General features: G+C 36.5%; 1 protein-coding gene across 1 annotated transcript in view; it reads right to left on the reverse strand.

Annotated features, from left to right (window-relative positions):
- ATAD2B (ATPase family AAA domain containing 2B) overlaps positions 1-26,764 on the reverse strand; it is an 86,736-nt gene that overhangs the window by 45,454 nt on the left and 14,518 nt on the right. Inside the window, exons 3-16 of the mRNA XM_035322030.1 lie at positions 20,449-20,606; positions 18,264-18,310; positions 17,066-17,219; positions 14,760-14,862; positions 14,105-14,213; positions 12,685-12,801; positions 12,049-12,124; positions 10,265-10,363; positions 8,941-9,052; positions 7,957-8,072; positions 6,967-7,141; positions 6,062-6,150; positions 4,903-5,062; positions 3,874-3,964 (exon numbers count right to left, since the gene is read on the reverse strand). Of these exons, the coding sequence (XP_035177921.1) occupies positions 3,874-3,964; positions 4,903-5,062; positions 6,062-6,150; positions 6,967-7,141; positions 7,957-8,072; positions 8,941-9,052; positions 10,265-10,363; positions 12,049-12,124; positions 12,685-12,801; positions 14,105-14,213; positions 14,760-14,862; positions 17,066-17,219; positions 18,264-18,310; positions 20,449-20,606 (1,606 nt within the window). The remainder of the gene's footprint in view (positions 1-3,873; positions 3,965-4,902; positions 5,063-6,061; positions 6,151-6,966; positions 7,142-7,956; positions 8,073-8,940; positions 9,053-10,264; positions 10,364-12,048; positions 12,125-12,684; positions 12,802-14,104; positions 14,214-14,759; positions 14,863-17,065; positions 17,220-18,263; positions 18,311-20,448; positions 20,607-26,764) is intronic.

Genomic DNA, 26,764 nt, shown 5'->3' on the forward strand with positions numbered 1-26,764 from the left:
ACATTTGAAACATGTTCAAATACATCCATTTCAATCATCAGGCAACTGATTATTCTCACTGCCGAGGTGTTTGTTGTTATTCTGTTTTGGTTGTTTTCTTTTTGACTAATCGCCATCACAAAATCAAAACCATCCAGGCACACTCCATCAACCACGTGAACCTATTGAACAGTACCTTTGACTGCATCAGAGAAATCAAAACCAGGGTTTTTCCTCTGCATGTTGCTTTCTTTCAACACCAGTTATGAGTTGCCCATTTGAATTGGTCCTATTTTAATGTACCAAGGATACTGAATTAAACACAAGTTTAGGGGGCACTAAACCAAGGCTTAAATCAAAGATGTGCAATAGATACATATATAGAACTCAGGAGGCCTGTCGCCTTAAAAGCTAGTTTAGCATCTTTGTCACAAACGATTCAGTGGCTCAGGAGCTATGTCCTTTCCGATTTTTCTATTAATAAATGCTGTAATACCACTTTCTAACAGTCTTTTTAATCACCGCTTGTATATCTCCAAGGATGGGCAAAATTAGGAAATAATAGCCTATAGCCTATTTTTAAAATTAAATTCTCAGGTGATCAGATACACAATTAGTCTCCATTTCTATTTTTCATTTCTCAGGAGCAATTACATTCGAAGAGTAATAATTGGCATCTATTTCTGAGGGACTCTCTTGTGCACACTGTACATCCATCTCAGCAACAGGAAAACTGCAAAAATCCTGTATCTCATGAAACACTGAAGGGTTTTTTGTTTCTAAGAAATAAATGCACGCTGATTAAGACGAGAAAAAAGTATTGACAAAGGGAACAATAAATAAATAGTGTCATGCCAAGAGAAAATAACCTGAAGTTATCTTTGTCTAAATTGACGCTACAATGCACAACCAAGGCTCAGCGCATTTAATTCCATTTTTAAAGAATCCCACAAGGGATGATGATCAATTTGGTTGGCAAAACACACTGGCACACCTCAACTTAGAACAAAATTAAGTATTCTTATCAAGAAGCCCATTTTGTTCCACCTCTAACTACAATACTGAGTATTTTTGAAGTGCAACTTTGAAAGAGCAGGACAGCAAAAAAGTAGATTCCCACACAGGTTTCCAAAGAATTTTGATCACTGAAATTTTAAAGCCATATTCTTCCTCTTTTACTGTGCAGAAATTATGCCCTCTCTAAACTTTCTTCTGCCCAATATCCACCCCAAAGCCTACAACAAACTGCTGCAGAGCTAGATTTAACATCTGGTCTATCCATCTTGACCACTTCTTCGAATTTCTGCAGTACAACTCCCTACAACGGACTGCAGGGAAAGTTAGTAAAACTCAGTATAAGAGAAATGAAAAGCAATGTGAACAAGTAATGCTGAAACTTCCCCTTCCAACATTACACTAGGATAGGAAAGAAGGATGCAACAAAAAACCTTTTAGTCACAAAACACTGCTTCAAAATTAAGCACAGAATTGAAATAATTGAAATGTGTTTAGCAAACATCTTGAGCACGATGGCTTGCTTCTTTACAATTGTATTTAAAGTTATTTAAATAACCCTCTTTTTACACTGTAAAAAGATTCATCTGCAAGACGAAGGAATTCAAACCTTTTCTGTTGCTAGCTTATTTGCTTCCTACAAGACTGTAAATGGTCTACCTAACCACAGAACGCCGTCGTTCTGAACTTGGACAATGAAGTAAGCATGAGAGATCAGCAAAGACTGCAAAGTTTGGGCTTGCTGTGGCCCACTTCCAGCGCACGCCTACATGGCAAAACCAGCAATAAGTACTTGTGCTTATGGAAGGTAGCGGTAAGACATCAGTGTGTGGTCTTCTGAGCAAGTCCACGTTCTCCCCCAAGCTGCTTTGCTTTGTCTCACACTCAGTGCATTTATGTGGCCATTCAGTCAACTGTGGTCTTTAATGCTCAAGTACACATACACAGAAATCTCCCTAAAATGTATAATCCGTAACACCTTGGATAAAAATCAGCCTTCAGGAAATCATCTGGATTTTGCAAGTCCTGAGGCTTTTTGCTTGGAATTTCCTTCTAGTCACATCCCCAATCTTAAAAAGTTCCAAGTCGCACAGACATCTGCTTCCCCAAAGTCATTTACTTTGGTAGTATTTCAGCAGTTTTCTTCATTAGGATCCACACGCTTGTAGGTAAGCGTTGCCAAGTTTGCTGAACTGGAGAGAGGTACAAAACATGCTGTGCAAAAAGCCTGTTGAGTCTAGGCAGCTTTTCTGTGGGGGTAGAGGGAGAGGTTTTAAAAAGAAAAAAGAACTATACACAAGAGGAAATGGACCACTATTGATGTGACAAGGGGGGCGATGAGTTCAACTTGTACGGCCACAAAGAATCTGGAATGCCTGTTTAAATTATCAGTTGCTGCAGATTTCACTTATAGAAACGATGATGCAATCTCAAGATGAGGAAGATAACCCATTCTTCAACTGTTTTAAGAGGTCTGTAATTGTCAAAAGATTTTAATCTTGATGTACGGAAACATTTAAATTCCAAGACACAGAATGGAAAAAAATCAGATGCACAGTGGCTGGACAATAGGAAAGCCAAAGGAAACAGAAATGGTATTTCTTTTGGTTAGCTGACTTTTCCACAGAACAGGCTTTACTGAGCACAAAGAATGTCTTCCTATCAAACTTACAAATAGCTTTCTCTGTGATCTGAATTTTTTTAAAAAAACTAACTGTTCTCAATGCAAAAATATGGTGAATTTTCAAAGAAAAAACGGGGTTTTATCCCAACTATTCCCCTCTCTCCCAACTACGCAGCATCACGTCTTTGCACAAATCAAGCAGATTTTACATGAAATGAGTTTGGCACATGCTGTCTTATACCCGGCAAAGCTTAAACTGGAGTTTGCTGGATAGTTATGTTTTCTCCTCACCAGAAGATGTTGAGGTCTTTGTGCATCAAAAGCGGAGGGATGCTGCTTCGATGATAGATGTCCCTGTGGATGAAGAGGATAATTCGGATGTACTGTAGCTGACTGAATGGACTGATGTTCAATTTAAAGTTCTTATTTCTCTGATGATGGATTCCAATGCACAGATATTTGAGACTGTCCTTTTTCTGAGAACTTCAGTGCTTCTCCAAGCAGATGACTGACAGAGGATGTATCTTTGCATGACAAATTGTTGAGAAGAGATTTGTAGTGTGTGTTTTAGGGTCACTTCCTCTGTTAAATTCACTATAAAAATATTTGGGTTTGTTTCTGATTAGCTTTTAAACAGCAGGTTTGTCTTGAACAACCATCCTCCATTCAGTACAGCAGGTCTTTGGGCGCTCCAAAGGTATATTTAATGTACTCACGGTGTGGTGTTTCATCCCGCCCCACCCCACCTGTACCTACACTTTGGGTTTGTTCAATGATAGCAATCTGGAAAAAAAACACCTTAACAAAGGCCGGGTAGTTTGTTGGATTTCTGTCAGAGGAGAACATGCCAGTCAGGAAAAATGAAAAAACAAGTATGGATTTTTCTTTCTCCACATGTAGACAGAAAAAAAAAAAAACTTGTCTTCCTATCCCATCTGTAGTATACTAATTTAACAGGTGGTCTACCTGAAGATTCCAATTCCCATTTCTATTTGCTTCTCCTTGTGGGTGCGCATCTTATATAAGGACAAGTGGAAGTTACAGAATGGAAAAATGATTTTAATTTCAAACAACTACTAGCTGCTCTTCTTGTATTTTACTAAGACAGAAGCATGTTTCATTACAAAAAAAAAGAATGTTGAAAGTATAAAAGTTTTAAAAGGTCAAAATAATAAATGTCCTGATGCATTTAATATGCTTTCCAAGCTTCACACAGAAAACATCTATAGTAAAAGTACTAACATCATAACACTCACCAACACATTTTTCAGCAAGTTCTCCTAAGAAGGGGTCTGACAATTTAGGGTTCCAATCCCTGGTATGAATTTGTAAAATGTGCTTCCGTGCCTGATTTAAAAAATAAAAATAGAAACATTAGGAAGCCAAACCCATGACATAATACTTTATTTAAATACAGTATTTATTCAAGAAAATAGCACGTTATTTTTCCTATTTGTGGTATGGCCTTGAGACAGATAAAATAGAACTTTGCACTCAAAGGTCTCTTGGGAACAAAGGTTTTCCAGTCTTTTAATTTTATATATAAGCATTAATTTTTCTTCAATATGTTGCACATTTTAATTGCTGTTTAATCAACACCGATATTATACATGAACTGATCAAAACTCATGTTCTAGTAGGAATTATCTTAATTTTATAATTGAATCTGTAATTGCTGTATCTGTGATTAACAGCTTCTACTGTCAAATGCCTCACCAATTAATATTTTGCTGAGTAGCATAGTGCATACACATGGAGTTGGAAAGTATTTCATTTTAAAATTGTACAGAATCCAAATACATTATCTACATGTACAGTATGGGTTTTTTAACTATAAATTCAAGCAATGCTTTGGCTGAGTTTTTAAAAATCTAGAATAGGGAACTGAAAAATTGCTGTCACCAACATAACTTCTGATTATACATGTACAATTTTTATGTGCTTTGCAGTATGCAGAAAGATAATTTCTGCTACTCTAACACTTCCTAAACCCCAATATTCAGGGCTCCTAATACAGATCAATACAAAAAAAAAAGTTTTTAACGAAGCAGTTCAGTTTAATGCAAATAATTAATTTACCTGTTTTTATTTTTAACTATATTCTGAAGATCTCAAGTTCAACACAATTTTATGTACATTTTTAGTAAAAACACATTGATAGTGTCTTCAGAACATTTAAAATACTTGTAAAACTAATGGAAATTAGTATTTCCTAAGTTTGGTTGTACACATTCAAACGCTTAATGTACAAAAAAGCTCATTAATAAATCTACTTTAAGTTTTACCTTTTGATCAGGCAAGTTGAAAAGAAATTCCCTGTCAAAACGACCAGGTCTCCTGAGTGCAGGATCTATAGAATCCAGTCTATTTGTAGCACCAATTACAACTATTTCACCTCTATTATCCAGTCCATCCATGAGGGCAAGAAGAGTAGACACTATAGAGCTAGAAGAGTTTTCAAAAAAAAAAATTATAGGGAACACTGTAATAGTCTCCTGTTTCAAACAGCAACATTTATAACTTCAAAAAAATGTTAAATTAAAATAAAATGCATAACCGTTTCAAGTCTCAAATCAATAGGGAGTCTTTTGTCTTTTGATACAATCTATATTAGACTTGGTATTACAACTCCAGTAAGTACTACAAATTCAAAATTTCCTCCTTTGTAAGTTTTGGGGAATGAGAACTCGGTAAACTATTTGCTGTGTTTCTGAAAAGATCCTGTCCATTAACAGCATATGCACCATGCCATTTAGAGTTACTGCAGCACCAAGCAAAAGAAAGGTGCATCAAAATAAAGCCACGTTTCCCATAACCTAGTCTGCTGTCCCCAAAGTCTCCTTCATGTTCTCCTTATCTGAGTTGAAGGAGATGTATATACAAAATGCCACCACCTATAAAATGAAAAAATACAAGCACACTGTGATAAAAATCACAGCAAAATTGAGATTGAAGGCAATCGGGAAAACAAATACATCAAAAAGTAAACTTGTAAAAAATGTTTCAAAAAAAATGATATGGCAGTAACTCGGGATAAATATCCGTATCACCCAGTATCAAAAGGATAGAGCTATTCAGTTCATTCACAGAACATTACAATTTAGAATTTTAGAATAAAAGTGTTTTCAACTGGTTACTCTATTGGCACGGTAACAGAACCTGTTTACAGTATAAAACCAGCAAGCAAAGGGAAAGCTATGGAAATCTTTAGCTGATAATACAGCTGAAAGGTCACTTCCACTACCAGCTGATTCCCAGCAAATTGCAGTCTGTCTGAAAATCTGAAAAGGCGACTTTCCAGAACATAAAGACTCAATAATCTGTCCTTTCTAGCGTAACTACTGTTCGGCAAAAGTAAAAATCCTTCTTGGAAGCTGAATAAAATCACACTTTACAGTTTACCAAGATAATGTATTTTCCCTGGTAGCACATGAAAAATAGTACCTGTGAATCTGATCTTGTCTACTAGAACGAACTGGAGCCAAGCCATCTATTTCATCAAAGAAGATTATAGAGGGTCTCATCAAGTATGCCTGGGGTGCAAAAAAAATGAATTCACTGTTAATTCATCATTACTCCATTAATACTGAAAACAGTTTATTTTGATTACGAAGCGATAGCATGCTGAACTAACACAGATATCGAAACACCTGTGGTAAAAGGTGTGCTCTGAAAATAAAAGTGGATTTTCAACTACTGTACTGTTTTGGACAAAGCAAAAAGACTGCATTCTCCTTTGAATAAGCAAGATGGCACCAGTGTATCAGTTTTACTGTGTTTGGGAGACTGAAGACAGCAAAGGGTACATAAACTGAGACACCTTATACTCAGTTACAGAAAACAGTATTTTATCTGCCCATAATCCATTTGTTTGGACATGTCTGAAAACAGCTTGCTTGAGCAACTACATTTCACTGTTTTATGTGACTCTCTTCTGTCCATCACCTTTCAAGCCAAAAAAAGGATAATAAAATATATACAGCAGACACAATCCTGCATCTTCCTCTAAGGAGCAGGTCTTGAACATGCCAGCCTAATTACAGAATCACATTCAAACTCAATGATTTACATTATTTTTTTTTCAATTTTTACCCAAACTACTTTGTCTATTTCATTAATGGACAAGTTCAGAAACTTTTTCCGTTTCAGTTTTCAAAGCCAAACAATGTTGACGTTTCAGCATTCCTTTATTGCTTCAACTAAATATATAACTTGGACAAATCCTGCCTGATCAACGAAAACAGGTACTTAGTTTCATTTGCAAATAATTTGGTCTACCTAGAACACAGTGCAGCAACAAAACAAAGAAGCACATAGAATATATACAAAAAATATGTATTTTTTCTAACCTGATCAAAAAGGAGTCGAAGCTGACGTTCAGATTCACCAACCCACTTACTGAGACAGTCTGCTCCTTTCCTCATAAAGAAAGCCACCTTTTTGTCTCCTTGACTGCATTCATTAGCTAGAGCTCTAGCTACCAAGGTTTTACCTGTTCCAGGAGGACCATAGAATAAACAGCCCCTGAAGATAAATGGATCAACACAGTCACAAACTTATTTTACGTCTCCTGAAAAACTCCAAGTCAAATTTTATAATGAAGACAGGGAGCCTGGAGAAGAAAGACTTAAGTTCTATTAATATTACATAGCATATTCAACATGACTTCTTAAGACATGTTATGTTTTATGCTTTCATATCAGTAGATCTTTGCTTTGTAAAGCATATCAGTCAGAAGGATGTTAAGCTTCCAAAGGATTGTTTTACTCTAGTTAAATATCTCCTCAAATATTAAATATTTGTTAATACTTCAGTCAATTTTTATTACTTCTTTGGAGTGATGTATTTCCTTTAAATGACAAAGATATCTCAAAATTTTCTATTTACTTATGTATACTTATTTATTTACTTATGTTTACTTACGTAAACCATAATATAACGTTACTGAGATTACTTCTATAAAACATCAGCATTTAGCTTGGTTTAGTCAATTTGAAAACGCAGTCATTTGATAATTTGATATATTTATTGATAATAATATTGATATATTTATTGGTAATAAAGTCAAGGTACTAAGGTTGCCTTAATAGAACACTTGAAAACTCTTTCTTCAACAATATCACAAAAAAAGTTTGCCTTACCGCAAGAAAAGTAAACTAGATTTTTGTAACTCTTCATCTTGCTTATTATATTCTGATAGACAAGTGGAATTACACACATCTAAGTCTATTTGAACTGTAAACACTTCAGGGAATATAATCCGTCTCCTACGTGTTTTCAAAGGAAGCATACTTCAAAGTTTAATGAAATCAAAATGCAGCAAGAGCAAATATACCTACCTTGGTGGCTGGATTTTGAATTTTTCAAATATTTCTGGATAGAGAAGAGGAAACACTACCATTTCCTTAAGTGCAAGGATGTGATGGCTCAATCCCCCTATACTATCAAAACGCACCTTGGAAAAAAGCAAAGTCCGTATTAGCAACAGATTTTCACAAAAAGCCCTTTTCTTATAAACCAATGTATTTGGAAAAAAGAACTGCAAACAGCAATGCATTCATCAAAAAATATTAAAGTAGGAGATGTCTCAAGTGTAAAAAAGTTGAGAAAGTTAATTCTCAGTTACCCAGGTGAAATTTATCTGGTTCACAAACTAACTGTGCCAGGGATGCCTGGACATCTACATAAATCCAGCCCACGTCAGAGAACATTTTTAAACCCAGGCCACCGTAACATGAATATACTTGAAATACCTCTAGACAGTGGTTCAGCTCTACTACTAATTCAGCAGCTTCTCGACAAACACACACCATAAACTAGTGTATATCACTGTTTCTAAATATATATATATATATATATTTTTTTTTTTTTTGGTTAAGCCAAGCTGAGGGTTCCTGGACTACATTCCCTTTAGTTGGATTTGTCAGCGCAAATACTGAAGATCGACACAAACATCCTGCGTGAAGTCTGCACAGAACCAGCGTGGCTAGCACCATGGACAACCCCAGGTGGTCAGCACAACTGTTTCTGCACTGCTCAGGATGTCACAGCTTCCATTATTACAAGTAATCCAAAACTGGCTGTAAATAAATACAGCTGAGAAGTACATATTTGAGCTCATTGATAATATGTATGCAGCCTGATGGTCAGCTACAGGCCAAAAGCAAATGCTTTATAGCCCAAAATAATAGACAACAGCTTTAGAACCAATAAAATAGACCAGCGAGTATGTAATGATTTAACTTCAACTCTAATGAGAAACTACGGTGCATTCTGCTTGTGCATAACTGGGGGAAGGAATAAGAAGTTTTAACTGAACATACCGATTTATCAACAATCATAGGGTCAACGTCAGCCAAGCTTGCCCCAACTTTCACACGTTCTCGTAGGATTCCACTAGCTAAGTCTTCCGCTCTAAAGTTTAAGGGTAGGCACCTGTTCAACCATAACAACAAACAATATTGTTCTGTTTTAATATTTTTTTTTGAATGGGCAGAGACAAGAGATTGAATGGCTTCCTCCACTAAATTAAAACAGACATCAGCCTAACCAATTTTCATCCAATCACTTAAACTTACTCATCCAATTTCAAAACTATTATTAAAAAAAAAAGTAGTAAAATTTATCAGGCTGAGAGAAAAGAATTATAGAACTAATTCTTCTGTGTATCATTAAAAATAGAGAGTACCTGAAAAGACAACCTTCCTGGATTGATAAGGTAACCAAATTGATCTTTTTATTTTGGTAATTATTGTTGAGATCTGGTAGTTCTTTAAAGATACTGTTACACTTGTATATATGTATTTCATTCTGGAGAGCAAGACTGGACACTATTTTGATTGAACACAAAAAAAAACACTGAGAAAAAAAGGTGCACTTTCAAATCACCTTTAAATCATATGCACCTGATTCAGTTTCTCAGCATATACAAAGAAGCTTCAAGTCCTTACACAGGTGTTAAACCAGGTGAAATACACAGAGTAAGGGAGAAAGAAAGGTACCAGTAACATACCAGTTACACTTGAAATTACACTTTTGATAGTTGTACATGTCTTTGGAACTCATTAGGATGGAAAAAGGAATAGCATTGCAGACGAGATGGAAAAAGAAGAACATAAAAGAAAACAGTTTTCCTACAAATATATCTATGGCAGTAAATTTATTGACACGTTACAGATCTTCCACTTTTAGATAACTAATAGAAAAATGCAAGGTCAAAAGACTGTATGTTGCGTGTGCAGAAAGTTCATATTGTTACAAAACAGTAAGAAATATGAAGAGCCAGCACTGGCATGTACACCTGAAGTAAGTGGGACCAAGTACCAATGTCAATCTAGTCACTCTCTTTTTACACAAATAGAAGTATATTTTTAACTGACAAAGTTATGTCTTGTAACCCAGCTGAATCAAATAGATTATTTTTTTAATCTTTGGATCTTGTTTATCACTATTGTTAATTATCTCCTCAAAAGACTTCAAAATCTACGTTAATATATAACTAGCAATCCTCCTACACTATGGCTGCAGGCAATCACAGGTAGAATCAAAAAAAGTCTGCAGAATCAACAGAACACTTATTTTCAGCAGCTTATTTTCTGCTGAATAATAAAAATAAAACCTTCCTAAAGACCAAAGATATTTTGATACCTATTTCTTGCCCTGGCCATGCTTTTAGATTTTCTTCTTTCAAAACGTTCTTCATCTGACGAAGTGGTATCACTGCTGTGAATGGCATGCTTCTTTCTCCTATTTAAATAGCAAAATAAAAACAAAGCTCAGTCCTTTTCACAGTCCTTGTACAGCCTGTTTTGATTTTTTTTTATAAAAATCAAATTGAAACTGCAAATACAGTACTGTTCAGGTTTTACACATGCATGCATTTTTTTTTTTTATTAAGAAGATATCAAAATACTCGGGGGGAGGAGGGAAGGGAGAGGAGTAGAAACATCATCTTTTACTGTCTCAAGAATGTCAAATATCAACACGGACGCTGCCATAACAGTAGATTCCTATAAAATCCAGTGCATGTTACTTCAGCAAGTATGACTAAGTATTCAGTCCTTACGTTGTTGAGTTCAAACAGCTACATAGAAACTTCCAACCCTTAGCCACCTCTATCGTAACAGAAATACCAAGGTCTCCTTACTCGGTTTGATGTTTTCCCCTATTCTTTTAAAATACTCCATAATTCCTAAAGCATATGTTCTCTTTTTATGAGGTTAAGGCTGCAGCACCACCTTCACAAAGTATTATGTTAGTTTAACTTCTGAATCTAAGTAAAATTACTATTCAAAGCATGCACGACCCATTTCTTATTGTAGTACGACAGTATTTCAGAATACTCTTTCAAAATACTAGATAATGTACATTATTACATAATCTGTACACAAAAATACTCTTTATTTAATCAGCGAAGAAGTGCTGTTTTGCATGAACTATGAAAGAATCATGCTGATGTGAAAACTCATGTCTTTTTAGTGAATACAGTGAGCTTTGTCGTTTGTATGAACATGATAATGCATTGATGAGCTACTTTTTGCCGAAGGAAGATTAGGCAAAACAGTTTTGACCAAAATGATCAAAAATTAACTAGATTTAAAAACATACCAAAGAGAACATTATGCAATTGGGGAGAACTTTTATAGGAATGTAAAATACCCTGAGAAATACAGATAAAATGGAAGAGGAGCAATAAACATGCTAAAACTGAAGTGATAATTGCCTCCAAACTGTTTCCATCTTACTAGCAATTAAAAGTTCAGAGATCATCCAACAAAATATACTCTACAAGCAATAAAATTCTCCTCAAAATTATACATTATATGGCAAAGAAATTTGTACAGTCCTACAGAGCTTTACAGAGTAAAGCTTTTTAAAGCTTTGAGTAAGTTTGGTTTTACAAAAACTCATCTATTTTGTTAAATAAAGCCTTTTGTCTGTTTACAAGAGAACTCAGTACATTACAGACTTGTTTAACGCAAAAGATCCAAGTCAAAAGTCCTCTTTGGTTAACTTTAGGTTCAATTCCTAATACTACTCAGATGGAACTTGAAGAAAAAAAAAACATCACTCTTAGTTTTTCTTGTAGAATAGTAAAACGGACATTATCTGAACTGCTGCTTTGGAACTTAACACTAAATAAAAGCCTTTACAGAAAAATCTGGTGTGCAGTGCAGAATTCTTGTTCCAGCAGGGGCAAAACACCCGTTTCCAGACAGTTTCCAGACTGCTCATCACAAAGCTTCTAAAAAAGCTTCATGAAATGCTGTGAAAATCACTTCTGTATGCTGATCAGGATCTGAACCTGAGATATAATTCAAGACCCATTCATATGCATGGGTGAAAACATACAACTCAAGAATATTTTGAAAATCAAAAGCTAATAGAAACAGAGAGAGTAAACAACTACGTACCAAAAGACTGACATTTACCTGATATGGCTTCTTCTCGCAGGAGATCTGTGAATATCAAACAGTGTATTTTCCCTCTTTTTTTGGTGAGCTGGCACTGAATAAGAGAAGTTACAGGTTTGTAACATCAGTTAAAAAAAATGAACTCATCTAAATGTAGCTGCAAAAATGCTAGATTATTCCCTTACCAATAATTTTATCGCTGTTTTCTCCATTAGCTCTAATTAAGAAAAGAAATTTCTCATCATTGCAAAATGTGGCAACTGCTGCTATGCGATTTATCTAGTTATGAATTAGGTTTATCACTCAAGAAGCAAAGAAACCAGCAGCTTAGTTATGTAATTATTAATTAGATGGCGAAGTTCAATTTTTGCCAACAAATTCTTTGCAACCCTGAGCCCAGTATATGACAGTATTTGCAAAGTTCAACAAGGCAGCAAACACTAGAGATGCTACAACAATCCACACTTAACAATTATTCTCAGTAGTCACATTCACATGGTAAACGAAAACAGAGGCAGGAATGGAATTCACTAAACACTGCATGGGAGCTCTTTCAGGGGTAAGGAACAGTCATCCAACTTCCCTTCCTGCACCCATTGTGTTTTTTTGGAAGTCAGAAAAGCAGAACTGTACGAGCCCTGTCTAGTCACTCACCTATTGGAGGGGCCTGATATCTTTCAACAGTTTTTCTCTGTCTTAGATTATACGGTCGGTCATTTTCTTCTCCTTCAGCTTCTTCTGCTTCTATATCTCCATCTTCTTCCTGAGACTCTGTTGGGAAGGGTTGGAAGTGAAGAGAAAAATTTCAGAACTCGTCTTCTTGATGCCAGAACAATCCTTACCCTAAACATTTTAATGGCCATTGAGAACTATCCCCCTCCTACTAATTAGCATTGATTTGCAAATAACTAGCAATTTGAAGACCAAGACAAATCTACAGCCTATTGTCAAAACTTCTTCCAGTTTCCCACAGAAGGTTCTGGAAAAGCAACAGAAAGAAAAATAAGTATAATCAAATTAGTTTTAGCTGTGAAGTGCAAGTATCTGTCATCTTTTTCTTTCGGTAATTATCCTTCAAATTAAGAAAATGCCTTTCTTCTCTCTCTTTTCCCATAGCTGCCTGGGAAAATCAAATATTTGACATAGCACAAAAATAACTCTAATTTTAAGATTCACAGTATCATTTTTATACAGAGCAAATCAACACACCGTATAATAAAGTTACCACATAGATCCATCTATTAATATGATCACTATTTCTGTCCCTGGACCTCAGAATTAAGACTGTGTTCTTATTACCTGGGAGACCAAATAACCTACAGCAAGGTTTTAGTTCAAAATCAAAAGACACTATGCTGTGTCCTGTATGGATCTCTTAAGTCAAGTCTGAGTCTGGTTTCCTAAGGAAACCAAGCATGCTGTTGATCATGCCATTAGAGTTGGCCATTATCCCTTCCTCCTCCCCTACCTTTTAAACCCACTGGCCAGTTTCAAACAAATTTTTAAAATGAATTCAGAATTTCAAATAGAATATCTCTACAAGCTTTCTAAAATTCAGTAGATGGATAGAAAACAGAGACTTTTAATTAATACTTTCATTAAAAGAAAAGACACAGAAATGACCATTACACAGTCTTTCTGGTAACAGCCATCCACTGTATGAGAAATAACGAGTCAATTAGAACACGCAGAGCTGTGGGCTACATGTACCACATCCTGATTTCAACACAGAGGACTGTTACAGGGAATATGAGGAAAGTTTCCAATATTTTGTTTTACAGGAAACAAGAAGAAGGGAATGTAGAACACACATATTTAGAAATCAGGCTTTTTTCCACTTCTTTCAGATAAACTTGGATTGCTTTGTTTAAAGAAAACTATTTGTAGGGATGCCTAAATCTTTTTCAATGTACTTACTCACAATACTTTTGTTAATTGGTCAATTACATAATTCCAAATTCAGACCCAAAACCAAATTATTTTCTGTAGTGTAATATATTGCTATTTTATGTTCAGGAGGGCCTTGTTTTATAATTATTTCAGACAAAGCCTTACAATCCCGTACAAGCCATACCTTCTTCTTCACCTTCTGTGGACACTTCGTGGTGGTTCTGAATCCCATAGCTATTTCTCCTCAGTGATTTCCTCCTCCTTTTCACTCGAGAATACATATCCATGTTTTCCTGTAATAAAAGTAACATACACCCCTGTCAGTAACTGTCCCACTTCACTTACATTGTTAGCCCACAGCTCAGGAAGTAATACTACATACAGTTTCTAGCCCCCAACTATTTTTTTCAACAGAGCCTTCCACACGTAGGCTACAAAAACAGCATTTTCAAATTTAAGGGGTGGTAAAATAAACCCCTCTATACTTAGTCTAATACATTGTTAGTAATCAGTATGAGGCTGCTTTAGGGAACAAAGTACGTAACAGTCCTTGGTCCTGTTTTCAGACTACCTGAGTGTGCTTCAAACCAAAGGAGAACCACCACAGCACATCATGACGCCATGACAATCAATTCATCAGATTTAACATTCTGTCAACATACATATCACTTCTGTGATTTTTCTTCTGAATTTGAGTTGATCAAGTTTTTTAATGTTATCCACTGATGAGGATGTGAAACCTTTTGGCAGAGCTACCAACAGAAGCATGGGGATTACAAAAACAAACGTGCTCCCCTTTCACATATACTTTTATCCAAGAACTGAGACACTGCACTTACAAATTCTGTATCTGTCCACATTCGCAGCCGCTCTACTTCCCCAGACCGCCTATTTCTCCTGATGTTAATATTATCCATTTCCTGTAGGACAGCTTCGGCAGTACTAAAATATATGCAACAGTTAGCAAAATAAATAGAAGAAAAAATAAAAATCAGTCTTAAAACAGTAGGCATGCAGAACTTTTCACACAGTACCCAATAGCTTAACATATCTATTTTTATGGTCTGTTATGGCTATTCCAAGGTCTGCAAGCTGACTAAATATATAAATGGCTCAATGTGTGAAAATTTTAAGGTACCTTCCTGAATCTATCAGTTAAGTACAACACTAACTGCAATAAAGAAAATTGAAAGATGAACCTACAGAATTTAAACTAAAAAGTATGCATAAGAAGAAATGCTGACGCTACAGGTTCAAATTAGGTTATAAAGTTTTAAAGTCTGTTTTTGCTCAGTGCAGATTGTAGCATACAAATCTGTAACTCCTTAGGAAGGTGTCAGATCTGCAGAGTAAGATAGTAAAGCTTTTTATCCACTAATTATGATACTATGAAAGCAGTCTATGTCTCCACCCTGTAAGCTATGTATCCCTCCTACCCTGGCCTCATAGAGCCACCAATAAATGAAGGATTTTAAAACTGTTAGATCAGTAACACCTAGAGCTTCAACGTTCGTTATTTGAGCTCATTACTCTACCACTTCTCATCTATTATTTAATTAGACTACATTTTCATTATCTGAAGCATTTGTAAACAGATTGCAAAACAATGCTGGTATGTGAATTAGAACCTTGTCCAAAATGCTTTATTGCTAAGGAAGAAAACAACAGGGAATTACGCAAACTAAGGCAAATATTTGGCCACCTGTTCTGACCACCTATTTACTGCTCTCTATGGTGATTGTAATGGATTTCCTCTGGAATTCTACTATAACCATATAGTAATTTTAAGAAGGCAGAAATTTTCACTTCCTTTCTTTCAAGCTGTTTAAAAGTAAATCTAAAGAGTGAAACCCTGCCTAGAAAGTTGTCCATGGAAGTTTAGGCCATGGATGTCAAAAAAAGTCAAGATTTTATTATGAGTGCCCTTCTCAATTTTAAACAACCTTTCTCAAGTATCTCTGATGTGTGACATTTACTACTTCAAGTAAAATTATGCTCTAACTCATTATCAAAGAAGACAGGGCTGGGGGTCGGGGGCTAGAGAAGTCTACCCACTTTGCCAGGCAAGAGAAAACTAAACAATACTTAAGTCACTGCTGACAGATGTTTATCTAACTTGTTCTTAAAAACCTCCAATGATTATTGGACACACTGTTATCAGTAGAAGTTCGTATATAGATTTGAGTACCATGATCTTATCAAATTACAATCTTCATGGTAGACTTTTTCCCTATTATTGATGAGGGGGAGATTCAACTGCAACTAGAAAAATAAATGTAACCGAATATAAATTTGTAAACTGATACCAAGCAGTTACTAGGTAAATTGAAAAGAATGTTTAATGAATAAAAAAATTAACAATACATTTAGCAATAAAGATCATACTTGGCAATTAACTGTTTATGTATAAATCATTTTTCAAGCACTAGCAAGCAAACTCTCACAGATGTGCCTGTTAAAATCCATTTTACAGGTGGGAAAGTTGACACACATTAAGTGACCTACCCAGGGCCACACAGAAATAGTAATTCAAGAAAATATTTCTGGCTCCCATTCCTATGCTCAGACCAGACCGTGCCTCCCTCTCTGACCTACTTTGTCTGCACAGTAAATGTCAAAAAGTGACACCAATCCTGTGTGAATCACTAACAAATGGTAAAAAACAAAAAACAAACAAAAAAAAGAAAACAACAAAAAAGAGAGCTACACACTTTTGATATTTTATGATCAAAATCATACAGGCAAGATCTAGAAAGCTTTCCAAGTGTTGTTGCTAATTACTACTTTACATCACATTTAGCTATCACTACATAAACAGGTTACTAGGAGACAAACCAGGGTGTAGATTTACAGCACGTTAGGCACTCTGCAGTAACTGCCAACACACACGGTTTTATCCAGGGGTAAACACAAAGCAGCTTACTCCTCAGCACAAGTCCAGTAAGCTACTTTGCATTTAGCGCATGGGTAACGTTGGCAGTTGCAGCACAGCAGCCAGCCTTAACTCACACCACAACCTGGCTTGCCTCCATACTGTTATGTTCTCACAGTCAAACACAGAGATGGCACTGGAAGACAGGGTTTTCTAACTTATTTCAAAATCATCATGATGCTTTGTGAATACAACTGAAGTATCCCCACATACCTGTTTACTAGCTGATCAAACAATAAACTCTGATTCAAAGTTTCAAATCTGTTTTTCCTGGACCGACAACTTTTTCTGACTTCTATATCTCCGTTTATGCAAGCATGGTCCCCATCTCCCTTTTTTTCCCCTCGAAGGGGATGGCTTTTGAGAGCTAAGAGAAATTTGTATTACTACTTTAAAATGCAGGAAACAACATTTTCACAAACAAGAATTAATAAGCAGAATACTTAACAAGAACAATATACCAGAAGTAACTAAGGAGCACAATACAAGCACCCTCATATACACTAAAGAAATATATATTTTTTCATTCCTATCAAAATTGTTTTTGAAGCTATTTCTTCAGACTCGAGCTTGTTTCCTTATATTATAGATCTTATGTTAAGATAAAAATTTGGTATTCAAATATCCACTCAATATTTTTAAGTCAACATCAATATTAAAATGCACACTTGGCCCCCAGTTTCAATTCTGAGTCCTCCAAATGCAACATCAAAAGGTCAGATACAACACATTGATTTCATAAACAATGTACCAGCTACTCTGTACAGTGCCAAACAAAAAGGGATCCCACTCCTGATTGTTCCTTAGGCACCACAATAAATAATAAAAAATACCAAAAATGCTTAATGAGTTAACATTTACATCGAGTCAACATAGAATTAAATGAGACAATTTGTGAAAAGGGGACATGAAAGACAATATGGTTTTAGCTGAGTTATGAAATGAGATGGTGAGTTTGAACAGTAGAAGCAAAGAGGAAAGCTGTTCCAAGGTAGGAGGAGCTGCAGACAAGGCAGGTCTCTCTAGAGCAATAACGGAGTAAGTAATGTTAAGAACCACAAAAGGCCAAATCTTAAACGAGCAAAGAGAATAAGTTAAATTAAAGAGACCAGCTGGGAGAGGAAGGCCAAAATTAGTCCCTAACAGTAAATTTGGTAATTAAGGAAAACATCGAGATCATGGCCAAGAGGTCTGAATTGAGAAGAGAAATGGAATTTCATCTGAGAATGTTCCCCATGTCCATAGAGAGCATCCAAGATGTTGACAGAAGGAAACTGAGCCAAAACAGTAAACTTTTGGGTCAAAACAAGTAATCAGTAAAGTTATTAAGAATATATGCAACCAAAAACTATTAACATAAAATCGTTAAATGTAAAAATAGATACTAAAGGGTTGGCTGTAATATACTTACATAAGCTACGTCCATTTGGTAGTGTAGCACCAGGCTGAGAAGTTAACCTAGGAAACAATTAGATTAGAAAAACAAATAATGTTTTCATTTCTTAACCAAGCAGAAGTTACACAATGAAAATAAAACTTTAAAAGTTAAATCCAACTTAAAAACGTTGCACAATAAACCATGACTTCAAAACCTTTGTGAAACTAAGAGCAGACTCTCAGTCTCTGAAGTCTGCTTCATGCCCAACACTGGAATGAGGGCACAACTGCCAAATACCAATTACACGAACCCCCCCCAGTTATCCAAACATCCCTTTTACTAGTCCCTTTTTTTAATTAGTGCCCCTCTATCTATCTCTGATAGTCCTTATTTTTACATTAACTTTATTCCACTATTTCACACTGAGAAAAAAAAAAAGGATTCCAGAGTTTTGTGAAATTTTACTGCATAAACAATTGTTCACTTTTTATCTTTAAAAATGAAAAAATCTTATTTATGAGACAGTCTGGAAGAATACTTAGCATAAAATATAAATGAACAAGAACTCTACAGTTATTGAAAGACTGTTAACAGTAACTTGTCAATACTGTTACACAAAAAGAGAAAATAAGTCACAGAAAAGGAAAAAAAATATATATATTTTAATCTCTCTTCCACCCTCGGAAACAACAGGTATTTTACAGACAAGTGAACTATAGCATTTACTGCATAACACTACTGGATAGGAAGGAACACCCTGTTATCAAACTGAAAAGCTAGAATGAATTTAATGGGGGAAGAGGAAAAAGAGGGGAAATCTTAGTAATACTAAATGAATTTGAACGTGACCAAGAGTTCAACACACTAGAAAGAAGTCAACTTAATGGAAGAAGAGAAGATGTGGGCTTCTGCTATTATTTTCCTGAGAAATGTGTAACGCTTATGAAACAAAGGTAACCTAAGGATTTTTGCAAGGGTTGGGAAGCAACACAGAAAGAGCCACGTTTATGAATCATGTGCACACCCAACTTTCCAGTAACGTTTTTCTGGTCAGATATTTTAAGTTTTTTAGAAACCACAACTAAATAAGTGAAATTTGATTATAATGAAGGTTTAGCAACAAAACCTTTGAGAAAAGTCTTAAAGACTCAAGATTGTTATTAGGCACAGCACTTTGGATTTTGACAGGAAACAACCAAAAAACCTCAGATGCATGGACATGTCACAGCACATTCTATGTAACAACATGAGCTTGGGTATCCTGACCAAATTTCATTTGACACGGTGATTTAAATTCTCCCAGCCGCATTAAGCATGTTTTCATCTCTTAGCATTTCTAATATCTACAGTACAAACCTATATAAACCTTTATGAACAAAAAGCATGAGTTTCAGTACATTTTTAGATGATCATGGCACATAACATACTATATTCAATTTATTCTGTTTTAAAAGGTAAAAGCAAACAAAAAGTAATCTGTTTTAAGATTTCTGTAGTTTCTAAATACGTCATCCTAGCAGATGACTGTCCTGTAGTGAATTGCAGTCACTCTTTTATACCAAGTGTTGTAAGAACTCCAATTTGCTCATAAATATGAAATATTATCTACAAAAGAATCACTATTAACTGAATGCTCATGGCCCAGGAACATATAGTCTGCACTCTCTCAATTACCTGTAATCATGTGAACACATGCTCTTGAAAATCTTATTAATCAATAATTAGGAAGTGAAATAAATTACTCCTCTATTGAGTTAAACACAGTAGTTTACTTCAGTCTTGGTAGCCAAACAGGGAAGAGACAATGAAAAAAGGAAAACAACAATGGAAAGAAACTTGACCATTATCTATTCCTGTAAGATAGCAAAAATACTGATTTCCTTATTAAAATGTCAACTCTTCTTATAGACAAAGTACATAAAAATACCAATTAAGTCACTAAATTTGGATGTATCAGCAATCTAGAATTCAGACTGCATATGAAATAAAAATTAGCTTCCATTTTAGCATACATTTGCATAGAAAGAAAGCATACAGATGAGAGGACTGATGTAACCCCCATTCCTGGAGTCTTAAAATAACAAGGAAACTATATGAAATAGCATGCTTCAAAAATACACTCGAGTGTAAGCTGCAGCTCACTGCAGAAACAGAGGAAGCGAGTCAAAAATATGGGTAAATTTGACAGAACTTCATTTTTCTCTTAGCACCAAGTTACCTGGACTGTCCAGTTGAGATGCTCCATTCCTCTCGCTGCCCAGTACTGCGTGATTTTGATTTGTCTTTGCACACAGGATCAGCATGTTTTGAGGTACGTTTGGCGGGAGGAGATATGTGGCTATCGCTCAAACTACCATCACTACCTTCATCTTTCTGAGAAGAAAAAAAAAAGCATCAGACCATACTTAATTGGCTTGTTTTTATATGCCCTTGTAGAAAAAAAAAAAAAAAAAAAAAAAGAAAATTAAGCTTGGTAGAAGATGACTTGAATTAATGGAAACACAGTCAGGTGTAACTGATGATAAATAAAGCCAGGCACTCTGAGGGTTAAACTCACTCCCCTGTCAAACTCTGTGGTTGGCTTGCCCAAAATATTAAAAATATTTATTCTGAAAACTTTACAGGAAATTATAAAGATATTTTATTTGAAATATTATGCGTTTGTGTATTTGATCATTTTTTCCTGAACAAGCATTCCGGTTCTCTCACCCATTGCACTCTGCATCTCCTACATGACACTGCCACCCCTACCCTACTTGAAAATGAATTAATAGTAAAATGAAGAGAAAAAAGGACTGAGTAAAATTAAGATACTTAGAAACACAGCATGAATTTATCCCACTGATGTTATCTTCGTACTTAAAATGCTTAAAGAGTCACATTACACTCTTCCTTCTTGCAAGAGTTTTGCAGTATCTTCCTTCTACTGCTAAACATGCAACCGAGGAGCAACTGAAAGCATACGTACTTCCACAGCACTTTTATTCTCATGTGCTTGTTAGCAGCATTACACACACTAAATCTTCAGTCCTAACACCTAGAAAAAGCACCACAACACTACCAGAGTTCCTCCTCTGTGGCTTCTTAGCAATAAGAGATAGAAACTCAAAGACAGGAGGAGTTATGTGAGAGCTCTCTCCATGAGTAAGTGCATGGACAGGCTACTTAGGAGGATCTGCGACTGTCATGATGAGCTATGGAGGAAAAAGCTGGATTCTGCAAACCAAAAATTTAAACCAAGATTGTTCTTCTGAGTTATATACACACACATATATATATGTATGTATGTATGTTCTGCAACAACCAATTTCCAAATATCTATGTCCAGGAGCTGTCAGTGAGGACAAACTAAGAAAAAAAAAAGGTAGTTTTACTTGTATGCAAGGAGATGGTTGTGAAAGTCCAGTTTATTCATCTGGCTCATCAGCAAAAACCATCTGCTTTGTACTACAGATAATCAAAGTATGGATCTCTCGAGCACTCAAGGGGGAGGAAAAAAAAGATTAGCTTAGGAGGAAGAAAAGCTATCACAGCACCACATATAGGAAGTGGCAAAGCCTACAGAAAACTGGCCGCAGTGCAGTCTGGGGAGACAGCAGACCCAAAGAAGCTCAACACCACTGAACCCCAGGCTCAGCAGCACCACTGCAACCCCCTCCGTCTTATCCTGGTGCTTATCTGACCCACCTGGAAACCAAACCAGGGCACTACAGCTTCAGATGCTCACTTTTCTTCAGCTGGATTAGTTTCTCACCTGCTTAGTAAGCTGAATCATTTCACCAAAAGATGAGAAAAATGTAAAAGATAATGCAAGAAAGAAAAAACACACACAAGTAAAAGGCAAAGGTGAGAACAGGAATAGAAAGCTGCAAGTGAAACGTGCTGTCCACGTCATGCCTTAATATTTTATCCCCAAGGACATTTTTAAACTAATATTAACTTAAATACTTATAATAATACTAACAAATTAGTAAATATGGTATTGATTATAATTTATTTATGGAATATGTTTTTATTTATAGCTTAAATATTGGTAAATACTTCTAATAATACTGAAAATCCTGAATACAAAGATCTCCTATTAGCTTCTAACCAGCCTACGCTCACATGCCATTTTAAAGGTACTTTTAATTATAGTTTACCTATTAAGGTAAGCCCGGGGAAAACAAGATGTTTATCTTACTATTCAGTCTTCGGAATTCAACAACAAACCAAAATACAACAGAACAGAACAGAAACAGCTTTCTTCCTCATTGATGTACTTCCCGAAGAAGTGAAGTAATTTCCCTCTAGTATTCGTAATTATCTTGACTAGAAGATCAGAAGCAAAACTTTCAATTACATGAAGCAGGAATTGGGATCGGAACCTCGGATTTAGGTACAGTGACAACACAGCTACCAACTGCCCCTTGTATGCACAGAGCACCTCCACTGTACAACACAGTGTACAGCCAGCCAGTTCGCATGACGCTCAGCGCCCACACAAACCTGATTTTTCCCTATTATAATGCTGTATTTATTCCCTTCTGAACACCGTAAGCATGTGTACGTGTACTTTATCCCCTGACCAGCCACAAGCTAATTTGTGGACTTACATAAATACACCACTGCGTGTTAGCATGTCCTACTGAAGTCGGTTTTAGGAGGTACTTTCTGAAATTACCCGAGCGGCTCTGCAGGGATGGGAGCAGGGTTTCAAGGCAAGCCACAGAACCAGTTTCAAACCGGCTCGGCCAGGCCGAGAAAATGAAGCTCAGAAAGGGGAACAAACAAATAGTGAAGCTTTATGAGGGGTAACATTAAAGCTATTTTGCGAGCAGGGAAATTAATAATGCATGTTTTCCTACACTCCATCCCTACCCCTTCCCGTGTAGAAATCCTGACTCCTCCCAGGTCTCCAATGACCACCTTTCTCTGCATGTCCTCCCGTTCCCTGCTTCTCATCTGAAGTCGCAAAAATCGGCTGATGTTCCTGGTTTGTCCTCTGTTCCTCCTGGCTATGCAGTGGTCAAAGGCAACGCAGTGAGCAGTCATGTCCCAGCGAGGTGCAAGCACAAAGAGAGGCCAAATTTAAAGACACTGAGGCCCAAACCCTACCTTCAGTTAGCACACCTGCTGTAGATCCCCTAACATACAAAATACCTTGCTGTGAGGTAATAACAACGCTCCAACGGTAAGAAATCACTGAAAATTTACACGTTATTAGTAAGTATCCAAATTCCATGTTCCAGATAACACTCTTAAAAAAATTAAGCTCTAGAGAATCAGCTCACACCCAGACTGCCATCCAGCCTTGTCAGCTACCTGCAGTAAAACACGGAGGTGGAGTTTTTATTACTCTCAAGAGATTAGCTGAACTGGGAGATGCGAGAAGAAAAGAAATTAATTCCAATTTGAGAAACCTTTACAGAGAGCAGCCTGCCCACCACTTCCTCCCATTTATAGCAAAAGAGGTCTAATGATTCCTCTGCACTCTGCTTGCTCCCTCAAGTAACTGGGTCGCAAACCATTTATACCTTTAATGATTAAAAACAGTACTTCAGTTTCAACCCAGAAACTTATTACTTAACAGTAGACAGTGTGAAAATGTTCTGGGACTAGAAAGAAAAATGCATGATAAAAGCATCAAACCTAAAAATTAAGAAATGAAGAATGTAACTGCAGAAGAATGTAACTGCAGAACTAATGCACTGAACTCAGAGCTCCTAATGAAACACCGGCGCTGAAGGAAACTCACTGGTAGCTGAATGCAGTGTCTCACTAATAGCCAGCGGGTTAAGAAGACAACATCCTTGGTCTAGCATGGAGAAACAGCGTTCGTTATCATCTTCGTACTCAAGAGAGTAACTGAGTTTGACAGCCAAAGGAGTACTTTGAGTGAGCTGCGGAGCTAAGAATCTACACCCAGAGTCTTGCAGCAGCAGCAGGCACACTGTGTAACATAACTTCACTGACACCAGCTGAATGGTGGTAACGATCTATCTAGTAACCAAATCCAAAACCAGTACATAAAGCAATAAAATACTTACAGCTGCATACTTATCTCTGCTTTCTTTACTTTGCACGAAGAGTAGAAAGATTGAGAGATGTTTATCATCTTATAATACACACATCCACGGAGGTGCGACAAGAACACTGACATAGCATATCATTGCTGTCTTCTCTTCCAAATCACCCCTAAATCTCAAAATAAAAACTTGATACTAAGGTAACTTTAGTTATCACATTTAGAGACAGGTTTTGAAAGAACACAAACTAGAAATCAATGAATAAAACTAAATTCTCCTCCTCCATTTGTCGTCCTAGAAAAGAAGTGACCGAACTGCTACAGCCTTTGAGCAGGACTGGAGGACACACACACAGCATGGAGCTGCTCACCAACGACTGATTGCCATCAGGTTTATCACACAGACCAACCAGCTAAAGCATTACAGCTGATTAATTTTCAAGATAAAACATAATGGTTATTTCTAGCATATTGAAGAGAACATGGAAGGGTTTGCAAGTTTGGGTTTGGTGGTATTTTTGGAGATTTTTTTTTTTTTTAGTAAGTTGAATCTCCTGGCCAGGAGAACACCTAAACAACTCCTACTCCTGGTCTGAACATCCAAAGCTAGCTACAGTCCCTCAGTCTTGGTAACACACGAGGAGCATGAACTACCTCCTACTGCCATCTCAAAGTACACGAGCACGAGTTCAGCCCATCTTTGAGCAGGGGTGACACGACGTTGAAACCACAACCACACCTTGCCATTTCAGAAAAAGCCTCCCTCTGGTCTCCAAAAGTCCAACTGCATTAAAACACAGGTACGCAGACACCCTGATATATTTGAGTTTTCCACGATGGTTAAACTTGCTCTCCTTGCCATACATTTTGCGGGTCACACCCTTCCTCTGACTAACTCTACCACACCCAGAAAGCTACCATGATCGCTCATACAACTTCACAAATCAGACATGAGTTTTGAACCGAGTATTTTAATCCTTTCAGCTCCTTGTAAGAATGCTTTTCCCTTATCTTTGATCCCTTCCCATGTCTAAGACGTGAAATTAAGACCAACTGGCATTCAATCCTCAACTGCTCAATCCTATTCCCCTGCATTTTGTAAAAAGCAGCCTATTTTAATTAGTTGTTCTTTTTGCCTCACTGAACAAACAAGCAACACCCCAAAATTTACTTTTGTCTTAATTAAAAACAGCAAAATAAGCATAATGAAGAAATGTGTTTCAGCTACAGGTTTTCACAAATGCCTACTAGCTTCAGTTCTCCTTTAGCTTTGGATATTTAAAAGTATTTTTCCTCCTCGTTTCACTCTTTGAAAAGACAACAGTGACTTCAGACATCTCGCGATCTACTTATTTTTACGCACTTTGGAGAAACCGAATCCAGGTCTTCCAGTTATTTCTGACCTCATTTGAAATGCAGCTCGTGAAAAACAACACAGCTTCTCAGACGCCTCTGAATATTAATAATCTGTATTAATATTTTAAAAATAAAGCATGCAAAAAAAAGTCTGCTGAAGATCTGGTTTTCCCCTACCTGTTTGTTCAAAGACCATGTGGAGACAGGCTGTTCATTAAAAGAAAGTAAATACTCAGGGTATTTAATGAATATTTTCACTCCTCTGGTTAAAAAAAAAAAAAAAAAAAAAAAAAAGAGTTGTTTTCCAAAAGAAAACTTGTACTCATGGAAAAAACCATGAGAAGGTGTCCCCGGGTACCAATTAATTAAGCTGATCTCTCATCTTTGCCCTCAGATAACTATTCAGTTAACAAATGCTTTTCCTTTTGCTGTATTTGATCTGTAACGTCATGTCAAACATACCACTAGAATAGCCAAAATCCACCCTCTGTCTATCTTATGATTCTGGATAAGCCACTTGCTCCCTTATCTATCAGTTTCTGCAAGAAGGTAAAAAACATAGCTTAAAATACTAAGTTATACAGCACTATGGCATTAAAGACCTCCTTTAAGATTGATTGCTGAAAGCTAGGCAAGAACTAGGTATCCTTCCTAATGCATTTTTGGGCTTGGCATACTAAGCTAGCCGGAAAATTGAAAGACTTCACAACCCCTTTGAGATGTTTCTAGTTTTGCCTATTTGCTTTCAAGCACTAGTTACTAGATAAAACTAATTTTCTACCATGACCGTGATAAAGTCGACTGACAGTAATGTACCAAACCCCGTCAAAATCTATGTTGAATGCCTTCTTTTAAGTTCACTGCATGTTTTCTGGTAACTGAAAGGTTTTAATCAGTGTTCAAACCAGGAACACACCTTGCCTTACGCATACAGCACACTGCACTACCTACACTCCAGGACTGACATGTTTTCATTTGGCCCCATCCTGACCCCACATTTCTGTGGCACCAGCCCCATTCTATTCGGGGTCTGACTGCCTGCTTGGTGGGAAGGGGCGAGACCTGATGCACTCATCTGAGGAAGAAGGCAACAGGACTCAACTCCAGGTCGCCTGTAGCATCTGTATTCATGCCAGCAGAGCATGCACTGCTACATGCTACACATTTACCG

This window comes from Oxyura jamaicensis, chromosome 3 (genome assembly GCF_011077185.1).
Source record: "Oxyura jamaicensis isolate SHBP4307 breed ruddy duck chromosome 3, BPBGC_Ojam_1.0, whole genome shotgun sequence".
Taxonomy (NCBI): domain Eukaryota; kingdom Metazoa; phylum Chordata; class Aves; order Anseriformes; family Anatidae; genus Oxyura; species Oxyura jamaicensis.